Raw genomic sequence first — 23,473 nt, 5'->3', positions numbered from 1 at the left:
TGGCCATAGCAAAATGTTATTTCTTGTGTGTGTGTGTGTGTGTGTGTGTGTGTGTGTGCGTGCGTGTGCGTGTGCGTGTGCGTGTGCGTGTGTGTGTGTGTGTGTGTGTGCGCGCGCGCGTGCGTGTGGGTGTGTGGGTAACAAGACTACTCGCCCCGTTTCTGTTTTCCTCCCAGAATTCTTCCCAGTGAGGGGTGGGAGAGGCTGGACAGCAGACGGCTGGACTTTAAATTTCTCTAACTATAAACTTTCATGACAGCAGAACAGCCAAGTTAAAAAAAAGTACAAATATAATTTATGAAAAGCTACTACAGTGAAGTCTGTTCACAGAAGTTGTTGTACAGTAGGATATGTGGGGATTATCTGACGAGGTACCATTTGAGGGGGAAAAACCTTACATATACTAAATAATACTAAATTGTTTATAGGTTCAATATAAGTCAAATACTATAGCCTTTCCACAGGAGTATCTTTTTATATTTTTCCAAAAAGAATACAAACAGCCAATAGCATATTACAAAGTTATCCCCTTCACTGGGGAAAATTCCGGGAGGAAAAACGGGCAAGCACCGGGGCGAGTAGTCCAGTATTCGTGTGTGTGTGCGTGCGTGTGTGTGTGTGTGTGTGTGTGTGTGTGTGTGTGAGTGCGTGCACACACTCCCAGGGCTCACCAGAGGAGAAAGTATATGGAGATGCTAGATAGAGGCACTGGGTGGGTGACCATCTGGCAGACAGCATAACCCAGACATTTTGTGTGATTACCTCAAGGACACAGGGTGGCAGACTGGGCCAGACAGAACATGTTGACACTCAGCACTAACAAGATACGACAAGTGGAGGAAGGGATAACCGTTCAGGAAAACCTGAATGACTTCCCCATGCTCTCTCTGTCGGCTGCAGCCCCTCAGGGAGGACATAAGCTGTATAGTTCACCTCAACATTTCCTCTGTTTCCAGATAATGATGGTCATGAGGGTGGAATATTAAAATGTATTACTGTCCATCATCTATACCGTATATTTTGAAGTACTTTCTATTCTAGCCAACTTAGAGACCATGATGTAACAACTGAAGGATATCCAGGGTCCAGTCAGCATGTTCTGACTTATCCAGTCAGTGTTGGTGGAGGTGATTTGTCTGAATAACAGGATATGTCAAAACCCCTCCTAAAAGGAAGAACTGGGACTGTGTGCTACCTTGAACCCCGGACACAACCCTGGCTTACTGACCTCTGTGTGTGTGTGTGTGTGTGTGTGTGTGTGTGTGTGTGTGTGTGTGTGTGTGTGTGTGTGTGTGTGTGTGTGTGTGTGTGTGTGTGTGTGTGTGTGTGTGTACGTGTGTACACTTGTTTACTGTCAATGTGTGATATATACCGGTAGTGATTTCTAGTCAAGGACAGCTGTCTTTACAAAGCACATGACATAGTAATGTGTGGGAGATCGACTGGGGGTTGGAACATTATCACGACTTCACTCAAGAAGTAGGCTAAAGAATGTTTTCTGTTTTGTTTTCCTTAGAAAACAAGCAGATCAAGTGGGGTCACTCCAGATAGGTCAGGAAAAATACTGCCATAAGGAGAGACGGCGAGATCTGGTACATACTTTATGCTAGAAATGTAGTTCAAAGTTCAACATGTTCAGCTCTTTGCAGTTATTTATGCTTATATTTTAATTTTTTTTAACTTTTTAACTTTTTTTAAATTCTTTATAATGAGAGTTGATGGAAGAAAGGTACCATTTTTCACAGTTCACTTCTTTGTGCTCTTATTACTCCGTCATACTTTCACTTTGAAACTCCATTCAAACTTTCAAATGTTCATCTATCTTTGAATTTGCATTGGTGAAAAAGTTGTTTTGAAAAAGTTTATACCTTTTAAAATATTTAACTTTATTTATAATTGTTTCCTCCCATAGACATGTATGGGATTTTATTTCTAAATCAACCTCACTTTTGCAGCCGTCTTTACTCTGGCATACTTTAGAAACAACAATTTAAACTTTAGCAAGCTCACACAACTTTGGACTTTTTCGTGGTTCAAACCGTATTTTAATACGTTACATGTTTTTTCCGAAATTGCAGTTCAATCGCAAGCCGTTTGGCCTAATTAGTGCCCGCTTAGAGTGCGGGGCCTTGTAGACTAGAGGGTGGAAACTGAAATTCTTTCCTTGGAAATTAACAAATTGTCGTCCTGGGCCAAAATATTCACTTTTTTAAACGCATGTTCTTTGGTCATTTTGTAGCCACGCATGTCCTCTTTCACACAATGTGACCACAGCACAGATACAGTAGCTTACAATTAGGCTATGTTTATTGTACATTCATGTTCCATTTATTAATGAAGAATTAATATCTCAAGACAGATTCAGAGCTACGCAGCTGATTCAAAAGGGAAGAAAATCCTCTTTTTTGCTGCTGGGTTCACAGATTGATGAAGAATTAACAGTAGGCCTACTTAAGTTGTATATAATACTTGCACACAGTTGTGCCTGTGGAGGCTCCCCCTGGAGTGAGCCTGTGTGAGGTCATATGAAGTTATGAACAGAAGGATCCAGTCACGGAAAGAGTGTATGGATTTGCTGGCAGCATTAAAGAGGCAGATTATGGCAGAAATAAGCTTGTCTTGATTTATTTACTTACTTTACAAACCAGTAGGCTATAACAGTTATATTTGGTAAGCTGTATCATGCAATACTGAAGAAATATCACCATAACACTGCCCTCTAGTGTTTAGGAAGGGTGTGCACAGGTTACAATTACAGAACATTTTGATTCTCTAGTCTAATTTATGTGTAGTTTAAAGTTAAGATTGCGTGGATCTCTTCCATATTAAACACTAGTACGAACCACATTGCCTTGAAAATGGAATGAATAAACACCATATCATATGTACATTGTAAATTAGGAATCATAGCAAATACACATTAATACATGCAAAACAACAAGGTCTTCCAAAAACAATTCAACAATTTGTGACTCCCCACAAAGTTTCTTGGAATACCTTCTTTTTTTGTCACTGAGCAGGTGGGTTGAGTTAGCTGGCATGCAGAGGTGTGTGTGTGTGTGTGTGTGTGTGTGTGTGTGTGTGTGTGTGTGTGTGTGTGTGTGTGTGTGTGTGTGTGTGTGTGTGTGTGTGTGTGTGTGTGTGTTAGCGCAAGTGTCAATGAGATGTCAAAAGGAGCATAGTAAGCATACAGAACTTGCATAAATGTGTGTACATGCCTGTGTTTCCATACACAGCAGCGTATGATACAACTATAAGCTGAACCCAATGGATCACATGAGCTCTTTCTCACATAGCCAGTGAAGTGAAGTTCCACAAGGAGCATTATGCCAGCTGGCCATCATAGGCTGGATTTGATTAGAGTACACACAGTCCTGATAGCTGGAGCCCCCACTGGCTGGCTGTTGGTCTGCCCAAAACCTAGAATACAAAACATTGTTGCTGGCATTCTCTTATCTCAATATTTTGTGTTTTTGGTAAATTAACCTGGCCTACTTCATACTACAGCATCACACAAAAGCATCTAAAGTAGCAGAAGCTCGAAATGCGGCACGAAGCCACTTGTAGATCTGCTACTTTTTCTGTTAGTCATGAAATGTTTTGGAGATATGAGGTTTCCAACTGACAGAGTATATGGTATATGACATATATGATCATTCTAAAATAAATTGTACATTTTAGGTATTTGATGGATGTGGTTAATATCCACACAGCAAAATACTCATTGTTCTCAGTTAATTCTCACCCTGTGTTCAGTGGGGTTTCATCCACCCATGTCCAGCTTCCCATCCTGTCCCTGATAGACAGACCCATCCACACGTCAACAGGGATATCTGAGCTATCGTGGAGCACTACCTGTTGGCCATGAAGTATAACAGGATTACAGGATATTGATATTCATGCGAACTAAATACATTTCTAATTCATCACACGGTTTGTTATAGATATTGACCATAGTATTCAACTTAAATCTTTCAAAGGATGTATGTACTTGTAGTGCAGAATGAAATATCCTTATTTAATTACCCTCCAAACATTTTAAGTGTTATAAACCTAAACTTTAGTTGCTAAATAGATTTTACAGAGACGAGTGTGACGCACTGCTAGTAGACATTCTTTGGACATTCTCACACACACACACACACACACACACACACACACACACACACACACACACACACACCTGTTCCTCTCTGTTGTTTATCACGACTAGGTGAGCGCCTCTCTTCAAGCAGTCCAGCCTGGCCACCTCCCAGCTGTTGAGCTCAGAGGAGACCAGGTAACAGCTGGACAGGCGTAAGCTCCACCCTGCTGGACACACGTGATGTTGTTGCTCTGGTCCTAAACACAATGACACAGGATGGAAGGATGGATAACACGTTGGGATGATGCTATTGTAATATCTAAGAATTATAAAGCCTAATCTATACAGATTTTCAATAAGTGCAAAATTCTGTCCTTGCCAGCAACACCATCCTATGAATTAAGCCATTATAGAGAATTGCTTGTTGAAAGTGTATGCCTTCTACTATTGGTCATCTCATATTCACAAATGAACCTTCCAGTTGCAAATTACTCAATAAATGTATCAAACTATTGTTAAGGCGTTCAACTGAATTAACATTTTTTATTTTTTGCAAGGTATCATCTCCATCACTCACCCCGTAGAGCCTGGGGCCGGGTGGAATGTGTCAGTCTCTCATTCTCAAGTGTCTTTATACGATTCATCGATTTACTGACATCGTTCCGCAACCGATCTCTCTCTCTGGTCAAAGCATTGAAGCGCTCGACCAACTGGTTCTTATCTGCAGCTGCTGTGAGGGTCCGGCTACATTCATCATAGCGGGTCTCTATCCGTTCATAACTAGCCTGAAACTGGTTCCTCTGATCTGCACCTGCAGTCAAGTTCCTGCTACAGTCATCATACCTGGTCTGCAACCTGTCATAACCAGCCTGTAAACGCTTCTTCTGCTTCCTTAGATAGTTCAGTTGGTTTCTCTCTTCTTGAGCCAGGTCTGTGGTATGACTGGTGTCATCAGTTGGCATCACAATGTTGTGTGATAACTGGTGGTCATACTCTCCACAAGAATCTGCAGGCAATTGAGATACGAAGGTTCCTCATTTATATTCAGTGTTAAGTGTAGTTAAACTTAATCTTGACCTTGCATTACTCTATTACTCTGCCTTGTTTTTCTCCTGCATTTAAATGAAAAGTGAGCTCAAACCACTGAGAATGAGAAGTTAAAGCCTCATTGTGTGCGATAGCTCTAATGTATGTGCCAATGTCATTATTTATAGGCCAACTATCACACAAAACCTTTTGCAAAAGAACATGCCTATAATAAAATATTTGTGCTAACTATTGTTATTAAATTGTTCAAACGGACATGGCATTCCCAGCATGTCCTGGAGATGATTGGGGGTATCAGAAGTGCATTATCATCATCATGTGCTATTATTAATTGTTTAATTCATTAATACTCACAGTAAAACACCCGTAAAGAAATGTTGAGAGTGGCTTGAAGGATGCACAGTAAGCCAAAGCTGATGGCAACCACTCTGTAGACTTTTGACTCTACACACACACACACACACACACAACGACGAAGAAGAAGCAGTTTTTTGTAGCATGTAAGAATTTGTCTAATATGGGTCTAAAAGAATTGCTGTCTCACAAATTACAAATCGTTAAAAGTATTGGAAGGAAATCTCTGCAGTCTGCATACATTCTGCGTTGAATTAGTCAATATCACAAATGTGTAATTTTATAGACCTGTACCATAGTAAACATTGTGTCCATTAATGAGCAGTTTTACCTGTATCATATCTCTTTTTCACTCCCTTTCCCTTTCTCTCATCTTCTAAATCCTGAGAATTGACATAATCTGCCATCTCTATGTCCCCCATGACAGCACAGTGGATCCAAATGTGAAACAGCACACTTGGTTCAAGTTTTAACTGCCAATGGCACTGGTCATTCATTTCACCAGATGTCTGCGTTTGGAAATCACCCACAAAGAAGGAAGAAGTATTACAAATCATATACTTCCCACGTGCGTGGTTCTTGTTGGGTTACAAGTAAAATACCCCTTTCTCAACAACTTAATGTTCTGTCTCCCCCCCTCTCTCTTTCTCTCTCTCTCTCTCATTTCTATGCAATACAATGTCAGTACAGCTTAAAGGGACACTTCACCCATTTAGAACACTTTCCTGGGGGTGTAATAAGATATATATATTAGATATTTTAGATTTTAGCACTTACTTCCTGGACCACATGTTTGCACCCTCACCAACCTTAATCTTGTCTTAACGCACCCCTCACCAAGTTTCTTTTGCAAAAAGGGCAAAGTGTCCCTTTAACACTGCAAGTGTGTACCAAAGTAATTTAAAATGCATAGACCCATAATCTGAACATAATCATACAATGGAACATTACTTCACAGGTCAACATCCACCAACAACACACACAACCACATGTACAGAATGAGTCCTCTTCTCCCCCTCACTTGCCTGCTTCGTCGTCTGAGCACATTCCGTTTCTATTTTGTAGCAGAAAAATAAGCATGCGATTGCCAGGTGTGATTGTACCTTAGCTTGACTCTGCCACATTCTGTTCTAGTGTCTACACAACAGCCCTTTCATTAACTTGTGTGTGAGTGATTGAGGATGATTTGGCTTGCTGGATCCAAAGTACTGTTGGTGGTGACACTCTTACAATTTGCATCAGCATTCGATGACCCAGGTACAGTAACAGTAGGTTCTATTCACCATGGTACAGATATATCACACAATGCTTGTTTTAACACAGTTTGGAGTATTCTTTCTCTGTACACAAATAGTTAATGCAGTAGGGGTGTATTTTTCTATGTTCATCTAACTCATATTTCGGCACCACTTTAACACTGTGCTTTTTTAATTGTGTATGTTGTATGCAAATACTTTTTTGGTAACACTTCACAATGGTAAAGTATCACTATAGTGTATTAATCTGTTAATTAAGCTATAGTAACATATTGTAAATACAAATTAATACTGTACACACAGAACGTTTACCATGAAATGTAAGCACTGAAATGTTCTGCATTCAGTACTATTCCATAGTTGAATACAGAATGTGGTCATTTCAAAGTCAAGTATTATAGTATGACATTCAAATTACATTGTTATTCTCTAATCCCAATTTAATTGACAATTTATTGATATAATTGACTGAGTGATTATTTTAAATCATACAGCCTCATCGTTTTTTGTGTTCCTCATACTACAGAGGGCATGACAGGTTAGGCAGAGTACATCATATAGTAACAATACAATCTGCACAACAGAATACTGCCATTCCCTCGTGGGTATTTTTTATTGGTGACGTTTCGAGCAGACTCTTCCTCAGACCTTACTGATTTACAGATTGTATTTCATGTTATAATTTTGATCCAGAAGCCAGCCTAACAGGACAGGATGTGTGTGCCCTTTTTCACTTTGTGAAACGTTTTTCAGTACTGCGAGAAATTATCTTTTGTTTGTGCTTTTATTTTTATTTAGATGATTCCAGGTGAGATGTCGTTTTGTTTTTTGTAGTGTATACTTGTACGTCTCTAAATGTTCTGATGAACTGATGGTGGACTCTGTTGTAAACAAGTATAATGCTTTATCATGGTGTCGTCCACAGTAACAGTTTCTGCATTGAGTTGTACGTTTGAAATGTACCCATTCTGCATACTACCCATACTGCAAATACTTTAATCAATCAATCATCTTTTAAATTTGAAATGCACACAATGTACAACTTTAGTTTTTTGCCTGTTCTCTATAGGTAATTTAAATCTCACATACCCAAGGCGGCAAATCACTCAGGATACGGGCACATCGGCTACACTTACCTGTCAGGCATGGTACAACTTCAAGCTATGCAGCCTCATTGAGGTGGCATGGTATCAACTTCCCAGTACCAAGTTGACCAATGTCAGCAGGTACATTACTGTTAATGAGACAGTGAGACAGGGTGACATCAGACTACGACAGGTGATGACAGAGTTTGTACGGCTGACCCTGAAAGATAAAGGGAAATTTCAGTGCAATGCTGAATGTGAGAATGGCGAAACAGCAAAGGGGCAAATTGTCAGGATCGATGTGGAATAAGGTACTTATCTGTGGTTCAGGTTTTATTATAATTTCGTGTTAAAGTTGTAAAGTTGTTTTTGTTACATTGACATCCTGTGATCCTGTTTAGTGTCTCTTTCTTGGTTGTCACATTCATACCGGTATCTTTTTTATTCCATCAATTTCAGGTCCATTGTGGTTGCACAAATTCTTAGTAATTTGACAAATTCATTTAATTAGATTTACTGATCAGTTACTAATACTTGTATCATTTTCTACATGTTCTTTGGTTAATTGACTAGCTACATTTATCAGCACAAGTATATTCTCTTCTCTTGCCTGTCAAGGTCAAAACCATCCGACAGCTGGAGTTCCTGTCTGACAGCTTTGATGCAAGAGCTTCTCTTCTTTTATAGATTAGTTTGAGCTAGGCCTGGGATTTTGCCATCAGTGGCTTAAAATAATTGAATACAGGAACTTCTTGTCATCATGAAGAGAACATCTGCTACTATGAATCACTGGACAAAATACTGTACAACTCATCAGTCCATTTAGTTATCCCAAGGTCTTGCTGTCAAATAGTGATAAACTTGGAAAGATACTGATAATCCCTGTAAAATCAAATATTTACTTGTTTCTTATTTATTTATTACAAACTATTCAATACCAAGCAGCTCCTATGAGTAAGTGGTTATAAGAGATAACATTACATATTATTTTGGATCAAAATTGTCATTGTTGCAACATTTTTTACAGACTTTTGCAGGTGATATTTAGGTTGTGCATGTTCCACTCCATGTGTTTCTTGTTGCAGTGGGCCATGTAACCCCTGTTTCATGACAGGAAACCACATATGTTGTGCTCACAGTAGCAGGATGTTTGTTTGATTTACATGGCAAGTTTAGCAATTTAATGTTTTTTGCTATACAAATAAAATGTTATAATTATTAATGTGTCATAATATGTTCCAAATTCCAAGCACTGCTTTATTGGAATTTATATGCTTTTGTAACTGTAGAAAAGGCCATATGCTGACTTCAATTGCTTAATGATGCCAAAATGGAAACTTCACTGTTCTTACAAGAAAGGATGTCACCTTGGGTAATGTCATTTCCTCTTAACCGCCACTTGTTTGTGCATTTTAAGACAGGAAACCAAAGTGTTGCAGCAGCAGAGATCTTGTTCTGTTGTCACATGTATGGGCCATGCCATGTAGCTGGCCATACTGTAGGACTCTGGAACCTGCATCTAACCAGTATACTGGCTTTTATCAAACTTTATTTTTCTGTGCAGCACCAATACTAAAGCATTATTAAAAAATCATGCGTTTGCATTTCTTTCTTTTAACTTCTACTGGAATATTGTCCATTGTCTCTGCCAAGCCAAAAGGCGTGGCAGACTAGGTTTAGCACCCTGTCCGTCCATCCATGTGTCAGTCTGTCTGCATCGCCTGCCGAGGTGAAATCCACAACTTGTCATGCTGAATGAAAGAACTGCACAATATTTTTGCTGGTTTCTAGTCTGTTTGAATGAAAGTGCTGGTCACACATGGGTCACCACCAAGTGAGGTCAATCACACATACTTCTTTGCTATGTCTTGTTCAAAGTTCAGCAAGGTTTGAACTCCACACGAAGCAGAAGATTTGCTTCACCATAAGAAGCATGCCCATTTACTTGCATAGAATGGGAGGCAAATATTTCGTATGCACATCGTGAGTGATGCTGCTGGCCCTCCCATTAATGCATGTCATTTTCAGGGCGGAGTTCTAAAGTATATATGTTTATGTATAGGAACATCAGGAGCTCTGTGATTGCCCGGGCTTGGTGAATTTGCTCTGGAGGAATACTCTGGGGACGCATAAGCCCTCCTTTTTGTTGATTGTTTCTCTGAGGACATAGTCATTGACCACACAGCTGAAACCTGCCGCCTCAAACAACTCAGCCAGGAGCTCTGGAAAAAGAAGAAGTTTTACAAATCAAAAATCTGAGCAGCAGGAAACAAAACGATCTCCCATCTTAATCATAACAGCTAACATCCAACTAGGGCCAATCAAGAAGCATTTTGTATATAACCGGCTAAATTGAGAAGTCTGAATAATCACTTAAACCATATTTTAAATGTTACTGTACGGTACAGCGGTGTTGAACAAAATATACAAGCTCACGCCTCACAATGCATTACAATTTAGGTCTTTAGCAGACGCTCTTAATCCAGAGCGACGTACAGTATGCAAGAACAAAAACATCATATACCGGTACATAAAAATAGAATAGTGGAATATCTATATAAAGAAATATACTATACGCATAGTTGTGCTACGTCGACATAAAATGCTAACTAAGTTACATAAATTGAGCCTTTGTATACGCCTGTAAGGTGCATTGTCTGCAGCAAAACAAACAATCTGACATCTTAATCATAACAGCTAACATCCAACTATAAGGGAAAATTAGCTAAATGTGTGGGAAATCTGCACATAATACCACTAGCTTTCTTCACAGATGTGTTCCCATGGGGTAGTTGGGTTGGAACTAATTTATATGTTATAGTAGACACCTTTATGATTATGAACACATTTGTGAAGAAACCTAGTGGTAAGCATTTCTTTTGCAGATTTGCCACACATTTAGCTAATTTTAACTCTAACTACTAGGACCAATCAAGAAGCATTTTCTTTTATATATAATCGGCTAAATTGAGAAGTCTGAACAATCACTTAAGCCATATTTTATACATTGCCGTATGGTACCTGGTCTATGAAAAAATAAAGTAAAATGTATTCAAAGGCAACTCATCAAGATATATCAAACATCAAACTTGAATGAATGAGTATTAACTTAAGCATCAAGTATGTTTTGTTCCTTCACATATTTTCTGAACAGAAAATGTTATGTAAACACAAACACAATACTAACCTTTAGAGAAGAAGTAGGATCTAGTACCGTCCTGTCGGACATAGAAGTTGTCACCCAGCTTGCTGCCAGCTTTAAAGCGAAGCATGGCGTGATCATTAAGGCCATAGTCTCTGAACAGGACAATACCTCCTGGCTTTAACACCTGGAAGGGACACAAACGGGGTTACTTTATGAAATGGATGTAGGGAAAATATTTTGGGAACACATTTTAAAGTACACAATAATATTGTGTAATCAACTTCTCTTAAAACTTTGTACAATAGGAAACCGATAAACGAACTAGAAAAGTGTGCTCCTTGGAGCACAGGTCTCCGCCAGCCAAGCAGGGTTTTGAAAGTTTACCGGCCCAGGGTAGGCAATACATTGCCTACCCTGGGCCGGTAAACTTTCAAAGGATCGGAAAAACCAGAGATAATGTGTACCGATTTGTGCAGGTTTTGGACAAGATCTGTAGTAGTAGCAAAAGGTATGTTTTGAAGAAAACGCACTACGGCAGAAAATGTAATCTGGCACAAACTTGTAGCATAAGTTGCTTCATGATTCAAGGAATCCAGTGGACAAAAATATTCATTGTACAACCTATGATTTAAGAATGATAGGTCAAAATGTAATGTAATCAGGAAGGAAAGGACTGACGGATGTACAAACAGGCAAAGATAATTAATTGTGGTGTACTTTTATATGTTTCCACAGGTTCTTAACTTCGTAGTATGTAAAGAAAGAATGTGAACGTCACTTTCTTGGTCCGCAACAAATTCCAGGCAAATTTGTATATATATATATAAAGCCTTCTACTAGTAACACTAGCATGTGTTCATTTTCCACCCTGCTGTGTTTACCTTGCAGATGTTCTCCAGAGCCTGCCTCATCTTGTCAGGGTGGACAGCCGACAGGACAAAGATAAGTGTAACCACATCCACGCTGGCCTCTGGCACATTGTCCCTCAAATCATTGTGGGTCAGGTCACACTGGAAGGCACAACACCGCTCAGGGCAGCACAATGGATTTTGCTGTCAACAGGAGTTAGTGTTTTTATTTCCCATGGGAAAGGACTTTCTGGCGACACTTTCTCTGCCCCATCCTTACTGTAATTGGTAATTAGTTGACATTAACATTGAATTCATTCATTCTTTGACTGATTATCACTGAGCAATGGTTCAGTGGTAAGGGTAGGATCGGGGTTCTAGGGTCCACAGCAAAAGGAGTTAACAGCATCATAATCATTTCAACCACTTTATCAATTATATGTTGGCTAATCAAAAATAGATATACAAGGCAAGCTCACTGGGCTGCAAGCTTGTACATCTGCTATTTGAAAAACATTTAAAATGTTTGGAAACGTTTTAATAATTTTGAATTTGTCTTCTGGTGGTCCTTCGCACACAACCTTTCAAATGAGGGTCAGGGTCCGTGGTCAAAAACTCTACATGTCAATTTGGGGGTCCTTGGGACAAATATTTGAGGAACACTGAACTAGAGCAATAATGGGTTGGTTGCCTTGCCTTGATAAAGGGCACCTCAATGTGAATTTTCAAGAAAGGGGACTGGATACGACTCGACAGATTGCTGTGATGATGATCCAGGAGTTGACACTAACGGTTGCCTGACTGCCCATAGCAAGTAAATAAAAGGTTCGGGCAGGTGAAGTTTGCTTTCAGGTTGTCCGACGGGGGAGTGGGGAAGCCACCGTCTTTGGTTCGCTTCGCTCTAAACACAAGATGTCTGTGGAATTTAAAATAAGTCATATTATTTTTATAATTTATTTTTTTATCCCACGATTTTGTAACCCAGTTTACTTTTCACCCAGTGCCAATTATCTAATGTAATCCTGGGCGCTACACTTCCTCTGCCAACCTGGGGGGGCAGCGGACTGACCTCATGCCTCCTTCTATGCATGAGGAGTCCAAGCTGCTTCTTTTCACCTGACAGAGGGAAATTTCCCCGGCCCGACATAGCGCGTGGAAGGGACACGTTATTCCGACCAGTTCCTTTCCCCTCCATCAGGCGCCCCGGCTGGCCAGGGGGAGGTAGTTTTAGAGACCAGGATTACGGCATGTTTTTGTGAGGGTACCTAGGGGACACGGGGAGAACATGCAAACTCTACACAGAAAGGCCCTATCGCCAACCCCCGCCTCGGGTATGGGCACTGATGACACGGAGGAGGGAACACGCCGCCAGTGCCCACAGCGTCCACAGCGGGAATCGAACCCAGGACCTTCTAGCTGTGAGGCGATAGCACTACCAACTGTGCCCCCGTAAGTCATATTCTATAGCTATTGTATATCCATATGGCACAGCACCAGAATGTGTTAAAATGAACGGAAAATTACTAATTCAAATAGTACCCATTTACTTTTTGGGCAAGTGGAACATGACCTGTACTTGCCCAACAGTCAAGTGCCTGAGGGCTTTGTGTCAAGTTAACCCCCGTGTGATGCCTTACCTTGACAAAGTCCACAGCTCGTGGTGAGAAGTCACAGGCGTAAACAAATAAATTTAGATCCTCTTCCAGGAGGGGGAAGATACAGTTTCCTACCCCACAGCCTGCTTCCAGCAACACCAGCCGCTGGGACTCAAACTGGAAACCAAGAGAGGCGAGAGAACAAATTAAATAATAAATAGCCTTATTCTATTCAGTTTGTAAAAAATAAAAATAAAAGAGCATAGTGCATACGAGTCTTTCGTATGCACCATGGAGATTGTATATATACATATTCTTTATTTAAGACAGAAGTCCATAGCACATAAACATACGATAACATAAGAGTAAGAGACATACAACATGGATATAGATATATGTATAATATAGGTATATCTTTGTTTATTTAACCAGTTTTCAACCAATTTGCACGTTCTCTCTCTCTTCTGCTCTGTGTACGTCTATCCTCTCTTGAGTCTATACTACAATACTACAATATTGGCCTTGGATCAAGACGTCTGTCAATATTAGTCTGTCTAGTACTCTAGTCAGTGGTCACCTGTCGACAGGCCTTGAGCTCTTCAAACTCCCTTGTGGTCCAGTGCCTGTCCTTGAAGAAATTCGTCGTGTTTCTCTTATAGAACAAATCCCAGTTTTTCTGTGCCTCTTTCTCCAACTTTAGCTGTTTGAAGTCACAAACGAGACTTCTGTCACTTGTTGAGACTTTCTCCGACTCTTTTTGGATGCTGTTGGTTTGTCCCGAGCGGCTCTGTTGGTCATTCAGTTCTTCAGGAACTGCGATGCTGGAGTCCAGTTCGCTATTCATCTGAAGTGCCATGCTGAAACCTTGCTGTCAGGCTTCAAGTTACTGGAGGGAAAATGACTCACATACTTAACTTAATTAAATTACATTAAAAGGGTTATCGTTTATTTTTTAAACACTTTTCCAGCTAAACGTGAAGACATCTTGTCCGTCACTTATATTATTCCTTCCGTACGAGACGCTAATACTAGTGGTTCCGTAGGACCGGTGACCATTTTTTTAGGCAGCGCTTGTTTTACATCGCCGACACCGGCTACTACTGTACTTTCCTGTAACGAGTCATTGGCTCAAATATTGTCTGTAGAGCCGTGGCTCTGTAAATAAATCATGAATATGTGACGATATATTTTGTGTAAAGTTTATATGAAATAAATAGACCAAACGTACAAGGAAGTCGATGTTGGTTCCTTGTATATCCACCGGTGGTATTTCATGACTGGAACAAAACAGGAAGAGGAGTGGCCATGTGTGAAGAAGAGTGCATTGTTTTGCTAAAGGTTAGCCAGAAGGCTAACTTTTAACTGCAGTTGTCATTTTATTCAATTGTCACTACTTTATCTCGGCATAGTTCGTTTATTCCGAATTAAATCCGATACATGTGAATGTTATACTGTACATATTATCGACGCAATGAATGGAAGTACGAATCCGCTCTTGGACAAAGAAGAACATGTTTTGAAACTCGGAGAGAGCTTTGAGAAGAGGCCAAAATCCTCATTTCACACAATCAGATGTGAGTGCAAAAAAAACAAAAGCAGCAGTATTTGTGAACTGTTGGGATAAAAGAAGGTTAGCCAATGTAATACAACCACCGTAAGGACTACTGCTACCATTAAACGCATTTTACATCCGAGGCTTTTTTTTGTATACCATTTAAAAGGTTTTGAGCTTCTATATTTGTCCCAAAGTGACTGCAAAAGATTGCTGCTATTCGTTGTATATAATATACCTTCTCCAAAAAAAATTTCCTTTATTCATGCCAATAAAGATCCGTTGCATTTAAGTTTATTGACATACTTGCCCTGACATGGTGTTACACAACACAGCCAGTTATCTCTTGTTAATTCACTTAGCTGTGGGTTGAGACACTTACCCACCCACCACATGGTCTGCTGACTTGTTAATCCCTGTTTCTGAGACTCTCTGTTATAGAGGGTATGCGTGTGACATCATCGTACCTGTAAATTATGCGGGAACGCCCACTGAGTGGCAAAAACTACTTTCTGGCCTTGACAGCACAATCATCCAAACAGAAAAGTCCTGTTTGGTTGCATTAAACAATGTTAAACTCACCAACATTGCAGCTGTACGAAAAGCTTTCTATCTGCAAGTTTTTGTTTCATAAAAATCCACCATAGAAACGTTATGAGCTACTTTCTGTCAAGAAATGCCCTGCATTTGATTATTTTTAAGTGTCAGAGTTTGGAAGTGCTTGTTTTCAATAACACAACCCTTTGATGCCTCTTGCATTATGTGACATTTAGAAACAGGTGGTACGCAGGACGGTTGAGTGATTTCCAACGAGCGCTTCCACACTCCAACACTCCATGCTTCTCAATGTTTTGCCACTCAGTCTAGATGAGGGGGGGGGGAGGCGTGTCCTGATGGGAAAATCATGCATGTGCACTTGTGCAGTGGACGAGTCTGAAGTCTAGTCGTCAGATACATCCAATATTATTATGCTTATTTAGGGCTAATGCTTATTATACTTATGTATCTATTATACTTATGTATCTATCTGCATTCTGCACTGTATATAAGTATGTGTGAAAGCCCTAGAATGGCTGTGATATGTATTGTGATATCACAGCCAGTCTAGGGCTAATGTGAATATGTATATGTGTGATGTGTATCTATTTAAAAAGTGCTTTTCCCGTAAATGCTTAATATGGTTTTGGGATATAATATTTTTCATCTATGACTTGTCATCATGTCGTGGCTTTCCTTTGCAGATGACTTCAAACCAGCATCTATTGACACAAGCTGTGAGGGAGAGTTGCAAGTTGGAAAGGGGGATGAAGTCACCATAACATTACCTCACATTCCAGTAAGAATGTCTACTTTTGTTTTTCTAATCTGCAGTCCACTGACTACTTTGGATGATGTCTTTGGAGTTAAACAATACAACACATGTCTTTACACCTGGGAAATGTAACCTGGCCTAGCCCTAACTAACATTGTAATGTCTAGTGTATGACTTGTCCATTTATACTTTACTGTCCTTGTTCCAGGGTTCCACACCACCCATGACGGTATTCAAAGGGAACAAACGGCCATATCAGAAGGACTGTGTGCTTATTATTAACCATGACACTGGAGAGTTTGTGCTGGAGAAGCTGAGCAGCAGCATCCAAGTCAAGAAGACCAGGTGAGAAATCAAAGGAAAACCAGGCCAAAGGTTGCATTCATATTATTAGGACATAATGTAAGGAAGAAGAAGAAGATTGTCTGACAAAGTTGTTGTTGTTGTTGGGGTATTTGTCACTGTGTATTATTTGCTCATCGATGGATTTCTGAGATTTGATGCAGATAACTAAACTTGTTGGTTGTGAATGTGCTCTAACTGCTTTAAACTCTTGTGAGGTTAGATAAAAATCACCCTGCACACAGCTACAATGTAGAAGGAGTAAAGAGGTCACATGGAAAACAAAATGTAAGCTTATTCTAAATTACTTTGCCCTACTTGTATGTCACTCAGGATAAGTGCTTCCAGCAGATACCTAAAATGTATCACATTGTACAACAATTAGCCAGAGAATAGGGATTCTATGATTCATGTGGTTAACTTAAATCTGTGGTTACCACTGTAAGGGCAGGAGTAAGTCGTGTCTCACCAACATTCTCACCCAAAAAAGATGGTCCCACTCCCTCTTATGCACCTGCGTTAGTATGCATGTGTGAGATAGTGTGACTTATTGATGCGTAATGTTACAGTTGAATATTTGTGCAAGCAACAAATATTTCTGTCATCAGAAATAGCTGTGCAGACCTTAGACCCCTCTGCCAACTGAGCACTTTACACAGATTCCCCATCCTGTTCTCTTATACACAGAACAAATAAACCCAACAAAGGAATGATGGCACAACATCCCTTGAATGGGCTATGTATAAAAGGGGCTTTAGTGTGCCAGTGTGATAGCAGCTGAGAAACACGGCACCAGAGGTTCATTAGGCATATTTCTGTGTCACAGGGCTGAGGGCAGCAGTAAGATCCAGGCCAGGATCGAACAGCAGTCGGTGCGATCCAACAATAACCAGCCTAGCTCTCAATTTCGAGCACCGACCAAGCCTGGTGCCGGAACCAAGACCTCTCCCTCTCCCTCCAAGGACAATCCCTCCCCAGAGCCACAGTTGGATGACATCAAAAGAGGTGAGGAGGGATCAGTGGCTTGCTATATGATTGGCTTTGCCTGCATTTGACCCGTCATTGCTTCATATCGTCCCTGTCGTGCGGAAACCAAATTTAGTCCAAAACCGTTACTTTCCAGGAAATGGAAAAATAACCTGTCTTCCAATAGACACACTTGTGTGAAGTGAGCGGTGCCTTTTATCATGAACATGATGTATGATGAATGTCATCATACATTATCTTTTTAACCCATTTAGGCCTGACGTCGAAATTAAAAAGAAATCTTCTAAATCCTCCAGTTTTCTGAAATAAATATTTTCACGGTTTTTCAAAAATAGCAGACCTACAAGCTCATAGCGCGCCACTAGGTCTCAGATTACTATGAAAAGTGAAAACCTGCAAGTGACTCCGTCAAGCCACCATGTATGGTCGCCAGTCCATCACGCCTTGTGACATGGAGAAGACATCACCTGGATCTGCATATATGGAGCCGGCCAGCTACTCTACATCTGACCTCATACCCTTAGATCTCCATATATGGAGCTGACCATTCCTTGTGTTGACCCTCCCCACCCGTCCTTCCTCTTCGATGTCTCCATTTTTACTGATACCTGTCCAGTCAAACTCTAGACAGGCCCGCCCCAAAGTCATTAGCGCAGTCCAGCAGCTGGCGAGAACTAGAGTTCTCAACAGGCCCGATAATTAAGGCCCGGCCCTACCTGGGCCCTCATCAAACCCTGTACACTTCCTTCTGGTGAGAGTACTGAGAATTGTAAATATTTTAATTTGGGAAGCTGTTCTTACCCTCATGACATTTCAACTACCCCATCACTGCCTCTGGTTCTGTGCTGCCCCCTACTGTCTGGTCTGCAGAGCTGCGTGCTGAGGTGGAGGTGATCGAGCAGATGAGCAGCAGTGGCAGCAGCAGCTCAGACTCAGCCAGTGGGTCTGGGAGCGGTGATGACAGCTCTAGCAGTGATGCGGAGCACAATGCCCCTCCACCTCATAGTCAGACCTCCCCCACCCGCCCCCCGATGGCCAACGGAGGGGCTGACAGGCAGCCGGGCAGCACTCAGCTCATGAACACACTCCGTAAGTACAAGAGACCTTCACGTACACTCCCATATAACCACATAATTATTGGTCAAAATATGCAGGTATGAAATAAATGATAGCTGAATCAAACAATCGTTCAAATGACATCTCTCTTCTTATTCTTCTGTAACATCAGCCCCCTTCTAGCTTCAGAAACCCAACTCGAGTTAGTTTGGCTGAGCTCTATGTCTGTGGATGAGACATAAGAGAACCAAGAGATGCTGTTACGATGTTGTAGAACTGTAGGCATTGGCCTATTACTATGGTGCTCATAAACTCAGACCCCAAATAGCGTGTGAAGTGAGGGGCGCTCTTATCAGAGATTGTCACATTCTGGCCAATCACTTTTTCTGTCCTCACTTTTTAAGCCCTCAGCCGATTAAATCATCGCTATGGGGTACACACAGACGCTGGGCATAGGAGGGGCTAGCACACCTCAACGAAGCCACACCAATAAATCAGCATCACATTTCTGCCATATAGAAAACAGGTCATCATATGTCATACAGGTCTGGAATTATTTACAGGCTTTTGCCCGCACTACTGTATGTGCATTTCGGTCAGCGAGATTACTTTGTGGAATGATCTTCAGGAAGAGATAAAACAAAGCAATAGTATGCCACAGTTCAAACATCAAACATAAATGAAAATGGGATACCAAGCATTAAAAGGTGCAAATAAATTGAGACAACACAGGTTTAGAGGCAAAAAGTACCTTATGCGCTTTTAGTGGTTTAAAGCAGGATAATATTTACAGTGTTTACAAAATGGTCAGAAGTTTCAAAGCAAAAGTATGCTACTGCCAGGCGACACGGATGTTGCCAAAATAACAAACTAAGCAGCTAAGGTGAACACAATACTGTCTAACTGACTGACTGACATGAAAACAAAAGCCTGACTGCCTAGCTACACTGTCCAATGAGGATAAATACAAAAGTGGCAACCATCCCTTACCTAGTGTGGTTTAACATAGATTCAGCCTACGTGTTGTCTATGTATAGGGGCCCCCGTCTCACCTGTCCCAAGGCAGGGCATACACACTAGATAATGGAGAACAACAACAGCAAGGTTTCTTGGTCTCTAGGTTAATAAACAAACTGGTGTTGGTGAAGAGAGATCATGCACTGAACCCAACACAGCCCTTTTATAGGGTATGATTGATTGAAGGCAGAGCCAGGGAATCAGAGGCTGGCCAATGAGGGCTGCTGGAGTCTGCCACACTGGTGGTTATGGACCCTGTAGAGAATGAAAGAGGGGAGAGGGAAGGAGAGACAGGGGAGAAATACAGATAACCTACAGAGAAACCTACCTACGTGGCACGTAACATCAATATAAGAAAAGCATTTTTAATTTGTAAGTACAGCAATGAGGAAGGAAATTGAAATTGTTGATGCTGATGGAAAGGTTTGTAAGGGTAAAGTTGTGTTGAAGTATTAATGTGCAAATTTGGTTCTTCCGACGATATGTTTTTCTTTTTAAATATAAAACAATAAAAATATAAAGCTGTTTCTGCCATGAGCTGCAATTAGAAAGTTTGTCCGTCTGTTGCAGGAAACGATCTGCAGCTGAGCGAGTCGGGCAGCGACAGTGATGATGATTGAACCCCTCTCCCTACTTCTCATCTTCACCATATCTCCGCTGTCTTACTTCTGTGCAGTTCACCCTTTCCGTTGACATGGTAACCCACACCAGCTGTACATCTTGGTTTGACTTTATTCATTTTTCTTTGTATTTCCTAAAAGTTGGCCAATCCGAAGATTTAAGAGTGTATTTTTATTAGCTGTATATTTTTGTTTTACTTGTGAAAGAAAGAAAAAAACATTTTACATTTGTAAATTAGGGAAATGTATATGAGAGTGTGCATACATATTTTCTGTACTGCAGTTTAATTAACTTGTATCTTCTGATGTTAGTTTGCTGTTCGTCTCCGCGAGAGGGTAAGGAATTTAAAATCTATTGCTCCTGGTATACTATTTAACCACTTAAGCTCTGTATGACTATTAGTGCAAATAGCTGATCTACAAGTTTACATCACAATATGTCACATCACAAATATGCCAGGGTTAATGTGGTTAAATCACATTTAATTGTGAAGGTTTTAATCACTTCATTGTGATCATAGAAATCATTGGTAGCAATTCATAGGTAGCCCCAAAAGGGGCACATGAAAACGTAGAATGCTGTTTATTGTATCACTGCTAGTCAACAGGCGTTGTGATTATTACATCCACTCTGTCTGGCATAATCCTGCAGACAGAAACACCAACTGGTAGGAGTGGTAAACATGAAGGTTACTTCAGTAACCATGGTTCTGTGGACCTCAGACCTAAGTGAGTGAAATATTTCGCTCTATGGGAGTTTTTCCTTTCAAAACCGAGGTGCAGATAACTTATGACTCATTTATGAATTTACTTTTAAATAAATTGAATTGAGATCATAACACCATGCTCATATCAGGGAGTCTTTTAAAAAGCATGTGTGGTTAAAACAGTATTAAACTGATGTCAACCTTTAGGTTATGTTTCTGTAAGTCCCTTTCACCAAGAAATGTCTCAATATTTACTGACATTTTGTTGAATGTGGGCTCAATAGCGAAGAAAATACAGTCCAATGACATTCATTATTTTACTTGAGATGTTGGTGAGAGGATTTTATGGATAGAGTTCTCTACCTAACAAAGAAGAAATAACTAAATAAATGGCTGATTTGTTCAAAATCTCTTATAAAAGAAGGGAAATATTGAGGAGGAACAGGACATTACATTTTAATTGTAACTTGTGTTTTGGTTTTCTGATGGATTTGGTAACGCACTTAAGCTGTCATCACCTTTATCCTGTGCATGTGTCATTGGCATTAAAAGAGTACATTTGATCAGGTAGGGGGGCACTGAGGACGTACAAAATATTAGCACTTTGTTCTTACTCAGCTATGTGCTATTCTGTCTAGCTTTGTTTCACACCAAACTATATAAAAACATTTCAATGACAATATCAATTTGCGTATGTCCAAATGTATTTAACATGCTGAAATTTAAAGTTGAACTGTGGCATTTTACACAGAAACAAATTGATTTGTTTACACTCATAATTTCACATGTGCAGAAGCAGTGTTTTGTTCAACCACACTAACTAACTTAAAATGTATACGGCTGCCTTACCTGTTGGCATGTTTAAGGCTACAAAGTTGACCACCAGATTCAAGGCTAACGCTTGGTGAGGAAGCATGCTCCAATTCATTTGATTGACGGCCAACATTCCTAAGTTGGCAAGCTAATATAATATACCTGTAGTAACAGTCCAGAATGAAGAATGTTAACAACGCATCGACATCTTTTCTCCAATCTTTATTGTAACTTTTTAAAACCCAACATTAACAGGCAAATTCCTTTAGATTTTGTTCCTTTTTTGCGTCACTATTTATTTTCTGCTAACTTGGTTATGGCAACCTGAAATGCAGCAATGCAGCAGAATATATCAAGGTTTATATATCCAGTAAGATCCTGGGGTATAGCACAAGCTCAATTAAGAGTTGTCTGCTCTTCAAATAGATGATATAGGAGTGCATGTGTCGATGTACGACAACTAAACTTTGACGTTGTCTTCTCTAGACTATGCCTAAACCTGAAGTCCTGAACCCTCCATGCACGTTGTGTGCATGTGCATGTACGTTGTCATGTGCATGCTTGAGAACAACATCACGTGTTCTATATTGCTTAGTAGCGCTACTTACTAGTGGCCAAAAACTCAGCAATTCAACTTTAACCAATAGAGAACCAAAGTCATGCCTTCTGGTTCATAAAAAAATGGTTGAAATCCCATTTACTCTATTGTTTTAATTTATTTTTTATCACGCAATATATAACGTAACCTAAAGTGTGAACTATAACATTTCTGAATGGGAAAAGTGGACAAGGCAGTATAAAAATAGAAGTCCACACACTGTAACTTTGTAAAGCTCCCAGTCGAGGCTTGATTAACGTTTCGACAGAGACACATTCTGATGAAGACTCTGTGTCGAAACGTTAATCTATAATAAAGCCTTGACTGGGAGCTTTACAAAGTTACAGTGTGCAGACTTCTATTTTCTTTTAATGTTTTTATGACCCATGTGGTTTTTATGTCAAACTTTGCTAGGTCTACTTAATACTATGTTCCTCCCTTTACACCATTACTAGAGAGGCTACTTCAAGTTGCCATGTTGAATTTATATAAAACTGATAGTCACACTCCAGTCTTGGAGCTGAGGTGTAAGTAAAAGGTGTGTATAGACTGTGTATATTATTATTATTATTAGGCAAAGCCAGCCCACTTCATAGCTAAAACTGAGCGGGCGAGATTTGGGCTGGCCATGCAAGGTTTTATCACATTTTAGTCAGTGTATCAAGCTGCATATCTTTTCTCAATAAATGCCAAAGACTCAAAAGAACCCTGGCTAAACAGAACAGAAATGTAATCTCATTACAATTTACGTGATGTGAGGGTAATTTAATTCCATTTGGTTTTGTCTGAGATTGTGTTATACATTTGAGTTGATGCTGATGTCATTCCCTGAAGCCTGAGTTATACTTTGTGTGTCACGCACCAAAAATAGCCAATCTACAAAATGTATATTGGCTATTTACAGACCACCACAACATTTGTCAAAACAAATGTTCTGTTTAAGAAATTGTGAGTTAACAGACTGTAATCATCTGCCTTTATTTAGAAGAAAGAACATTGGAAATCTCCCAAAATGCACTTAGTTTTGGAATGAAAGCCTTAGATTATTGATAATA

General features: G+C 40.1%; 3 protein-coding genes across 4 annotated transcripts; 1 reads left to right on the top strand and 2 right to left on the bottom strand.

The window, feature by feature from the left end:
* Window positions 1–3,219: 3,219 nt before the first annotated feature.
* On the bottom strand, window positions 3,220–8,165 carry LOC310855341 (asialoglycoprotein receptor 1-like). Of its 2 annotated transcripts, none has more exons than XM_083760303.1 (6): window positions 7,878–8,165; window positions 5,486–5,575; window positions 4,662–5,090; window positions 4,184–4,341; window positions 3,746–3,855; window positions 3,220–3,420 (listed from the first exon to the last, which is right to left on the bottom strand). In XM_083760303.1, exons 3-6 carry the CDS (start codon window positions 5,044–5,046, stop codon window positions 3,273–3,275), a joined length of 801 nt encoding a protein of 266 aa, XP_083616429.1. In that variant the 5' UTR covers window positions 5,047–5,090; window positions 5,486–5,575; window positions 7,878–8,165; the 3' UTR covers window positions 3,220–3,272. The 2 variants fall into 2 exon arrangements, with proteins under 2 accessions (XP_083616429.1, XP_083616428.1); XM_083760302.1 differs by lacking the exon at window positions 7,878–8,165 and adding an exon at window positions 5,817–6,091.
* A 443-nt stretch (window positions 8,166–8,608) lies between these two features.
* mettl6 (methyltransferase 6, methylcytidine) lies at window positions 8,609–14,512 on the bottom strand. Its single transcript, XM_083761825.1, has 5 exons — window positions 13,992–14,512; window positions 13,457–13,591; window positions 11,853–12,023; window positions 11,014–11,155; window positions 8,609–10,048 (listed from the first exon to the last, which is right to left on the bottom strand). Exons 1-5 carry the CDS (start codon window positions 14,268–14,270, stop codon window positions 9,894–9,896), a joined length of 882 nt encoding a protein of 293 aa, XP_083617951.1. The 5' UTR covers window positions 14,271–14,512; the 3' UTR covers window positions 8,609–9,893.
* A 216-nt stretch (window positions 14,513–14,728) lies between these two features.
* Window positions 14,729–22,596, top strand: eaf1 (ELL associated factor 1). The gene is made up of 6 exons (XM_083761826.1): window positions 14,729–14,988; window positions 16,208–16,302; window positions 16,487–16,623; window positions 17,447–17,625; window positions 18,478–18,696; window positions 20,251–22,596. The coding sequence occupies exons 1-6, from the start codon at window positions 14,886–14,888 to the stop codon at window positions 20,298–20,300; spliced, it is 783 nt and encodes a 260-aa protein (XP_083617952.1). The 5' UTR covers window positions 14,729–14,885; the 3' UTR covers window positions 20,301–22,596.
* Window positions 22,597–23,473: the final 877 nt, after the last annotated feature.

Source organism: Protomyctophum parallelum (genome assembly GCF_964188405.1).
Source record: "Protomyctophum parallelum genome assembly, chromosome: 3".
In the NCBI taxonomy this organism is placed as follows: Eukaryota; Metazoa; Chordata; class Actinopteri; order Myctophiformes; family Myctophidae; genus Protomyctophum; species Protomyctophum parallelum.
Note: the sequence above shows the minus strand (reverse complement) of the source record. Positions and strands in the feature narration are given on the sequence as shown.

Coding starts and splice junctions, on each gene's coding strand:
- LOC310855341 (XM_083760302.1), bottom strand. CDS start 6,042: ATGATTTGTAATACTTCTTCCTTCTTTGTGGGTGATTTCCAAACGCAG. Junction 5,576..5,816: donor GAAAAAGAGATATGATACAG/GTAAAACTGCTC, acceptor GTGTGTGTGTAG/AGTCAAAAGTCTACAGAGTG. Junction 5,091..5,485: donor TTCTTTACGGGTGTTTTACT/GTGAGTATTAAT, acceptor AATTGCCTGCAG/ATTCTTGTGGAGAGTATGAC.
- mettl6 (XM_083761825.1), bottom strand. CDS start 14,270: ATGGCACTTCAGATGAATAGCGAACTGGACTCCAGCATCGCAGTTCCT. Junction 12,024..13,456: donor GAGCTGTGGACTTTGTCAAG/GTAAGGCATCAC, acceptor TCCTGTTGACAG/CAAAATCCATTGTGCTGCCC. Junction 11,156..11,852: donor CTCTGGAGAACATCTGCAAG/GTAAACACAGCA, acceptor TGTCCCTTCCAG/GTGTTAAAGCCAGGAGGTAT.
- eaf1 (XM_083761826.1), top strand. CDS start 14,886: ATGAATGGAAGTACGAATCCGCTCTTGGACAAAGAAGAACATGTTTTG. Junction 16,303..16,486: donor TAACATTACCTCACATTCCA/GTAAGAATGTCT, acceptor TCCTTGTTCCAG/GGTTCCACACCACCCATGAC. Junction 17,626..18,477: donor GTTGGATGACATCAAAAGAG/GTGAGGAGGGAT, acceptor TCTGGTCTGCAG/AGCTGCGTGCTGAGGTGGAG.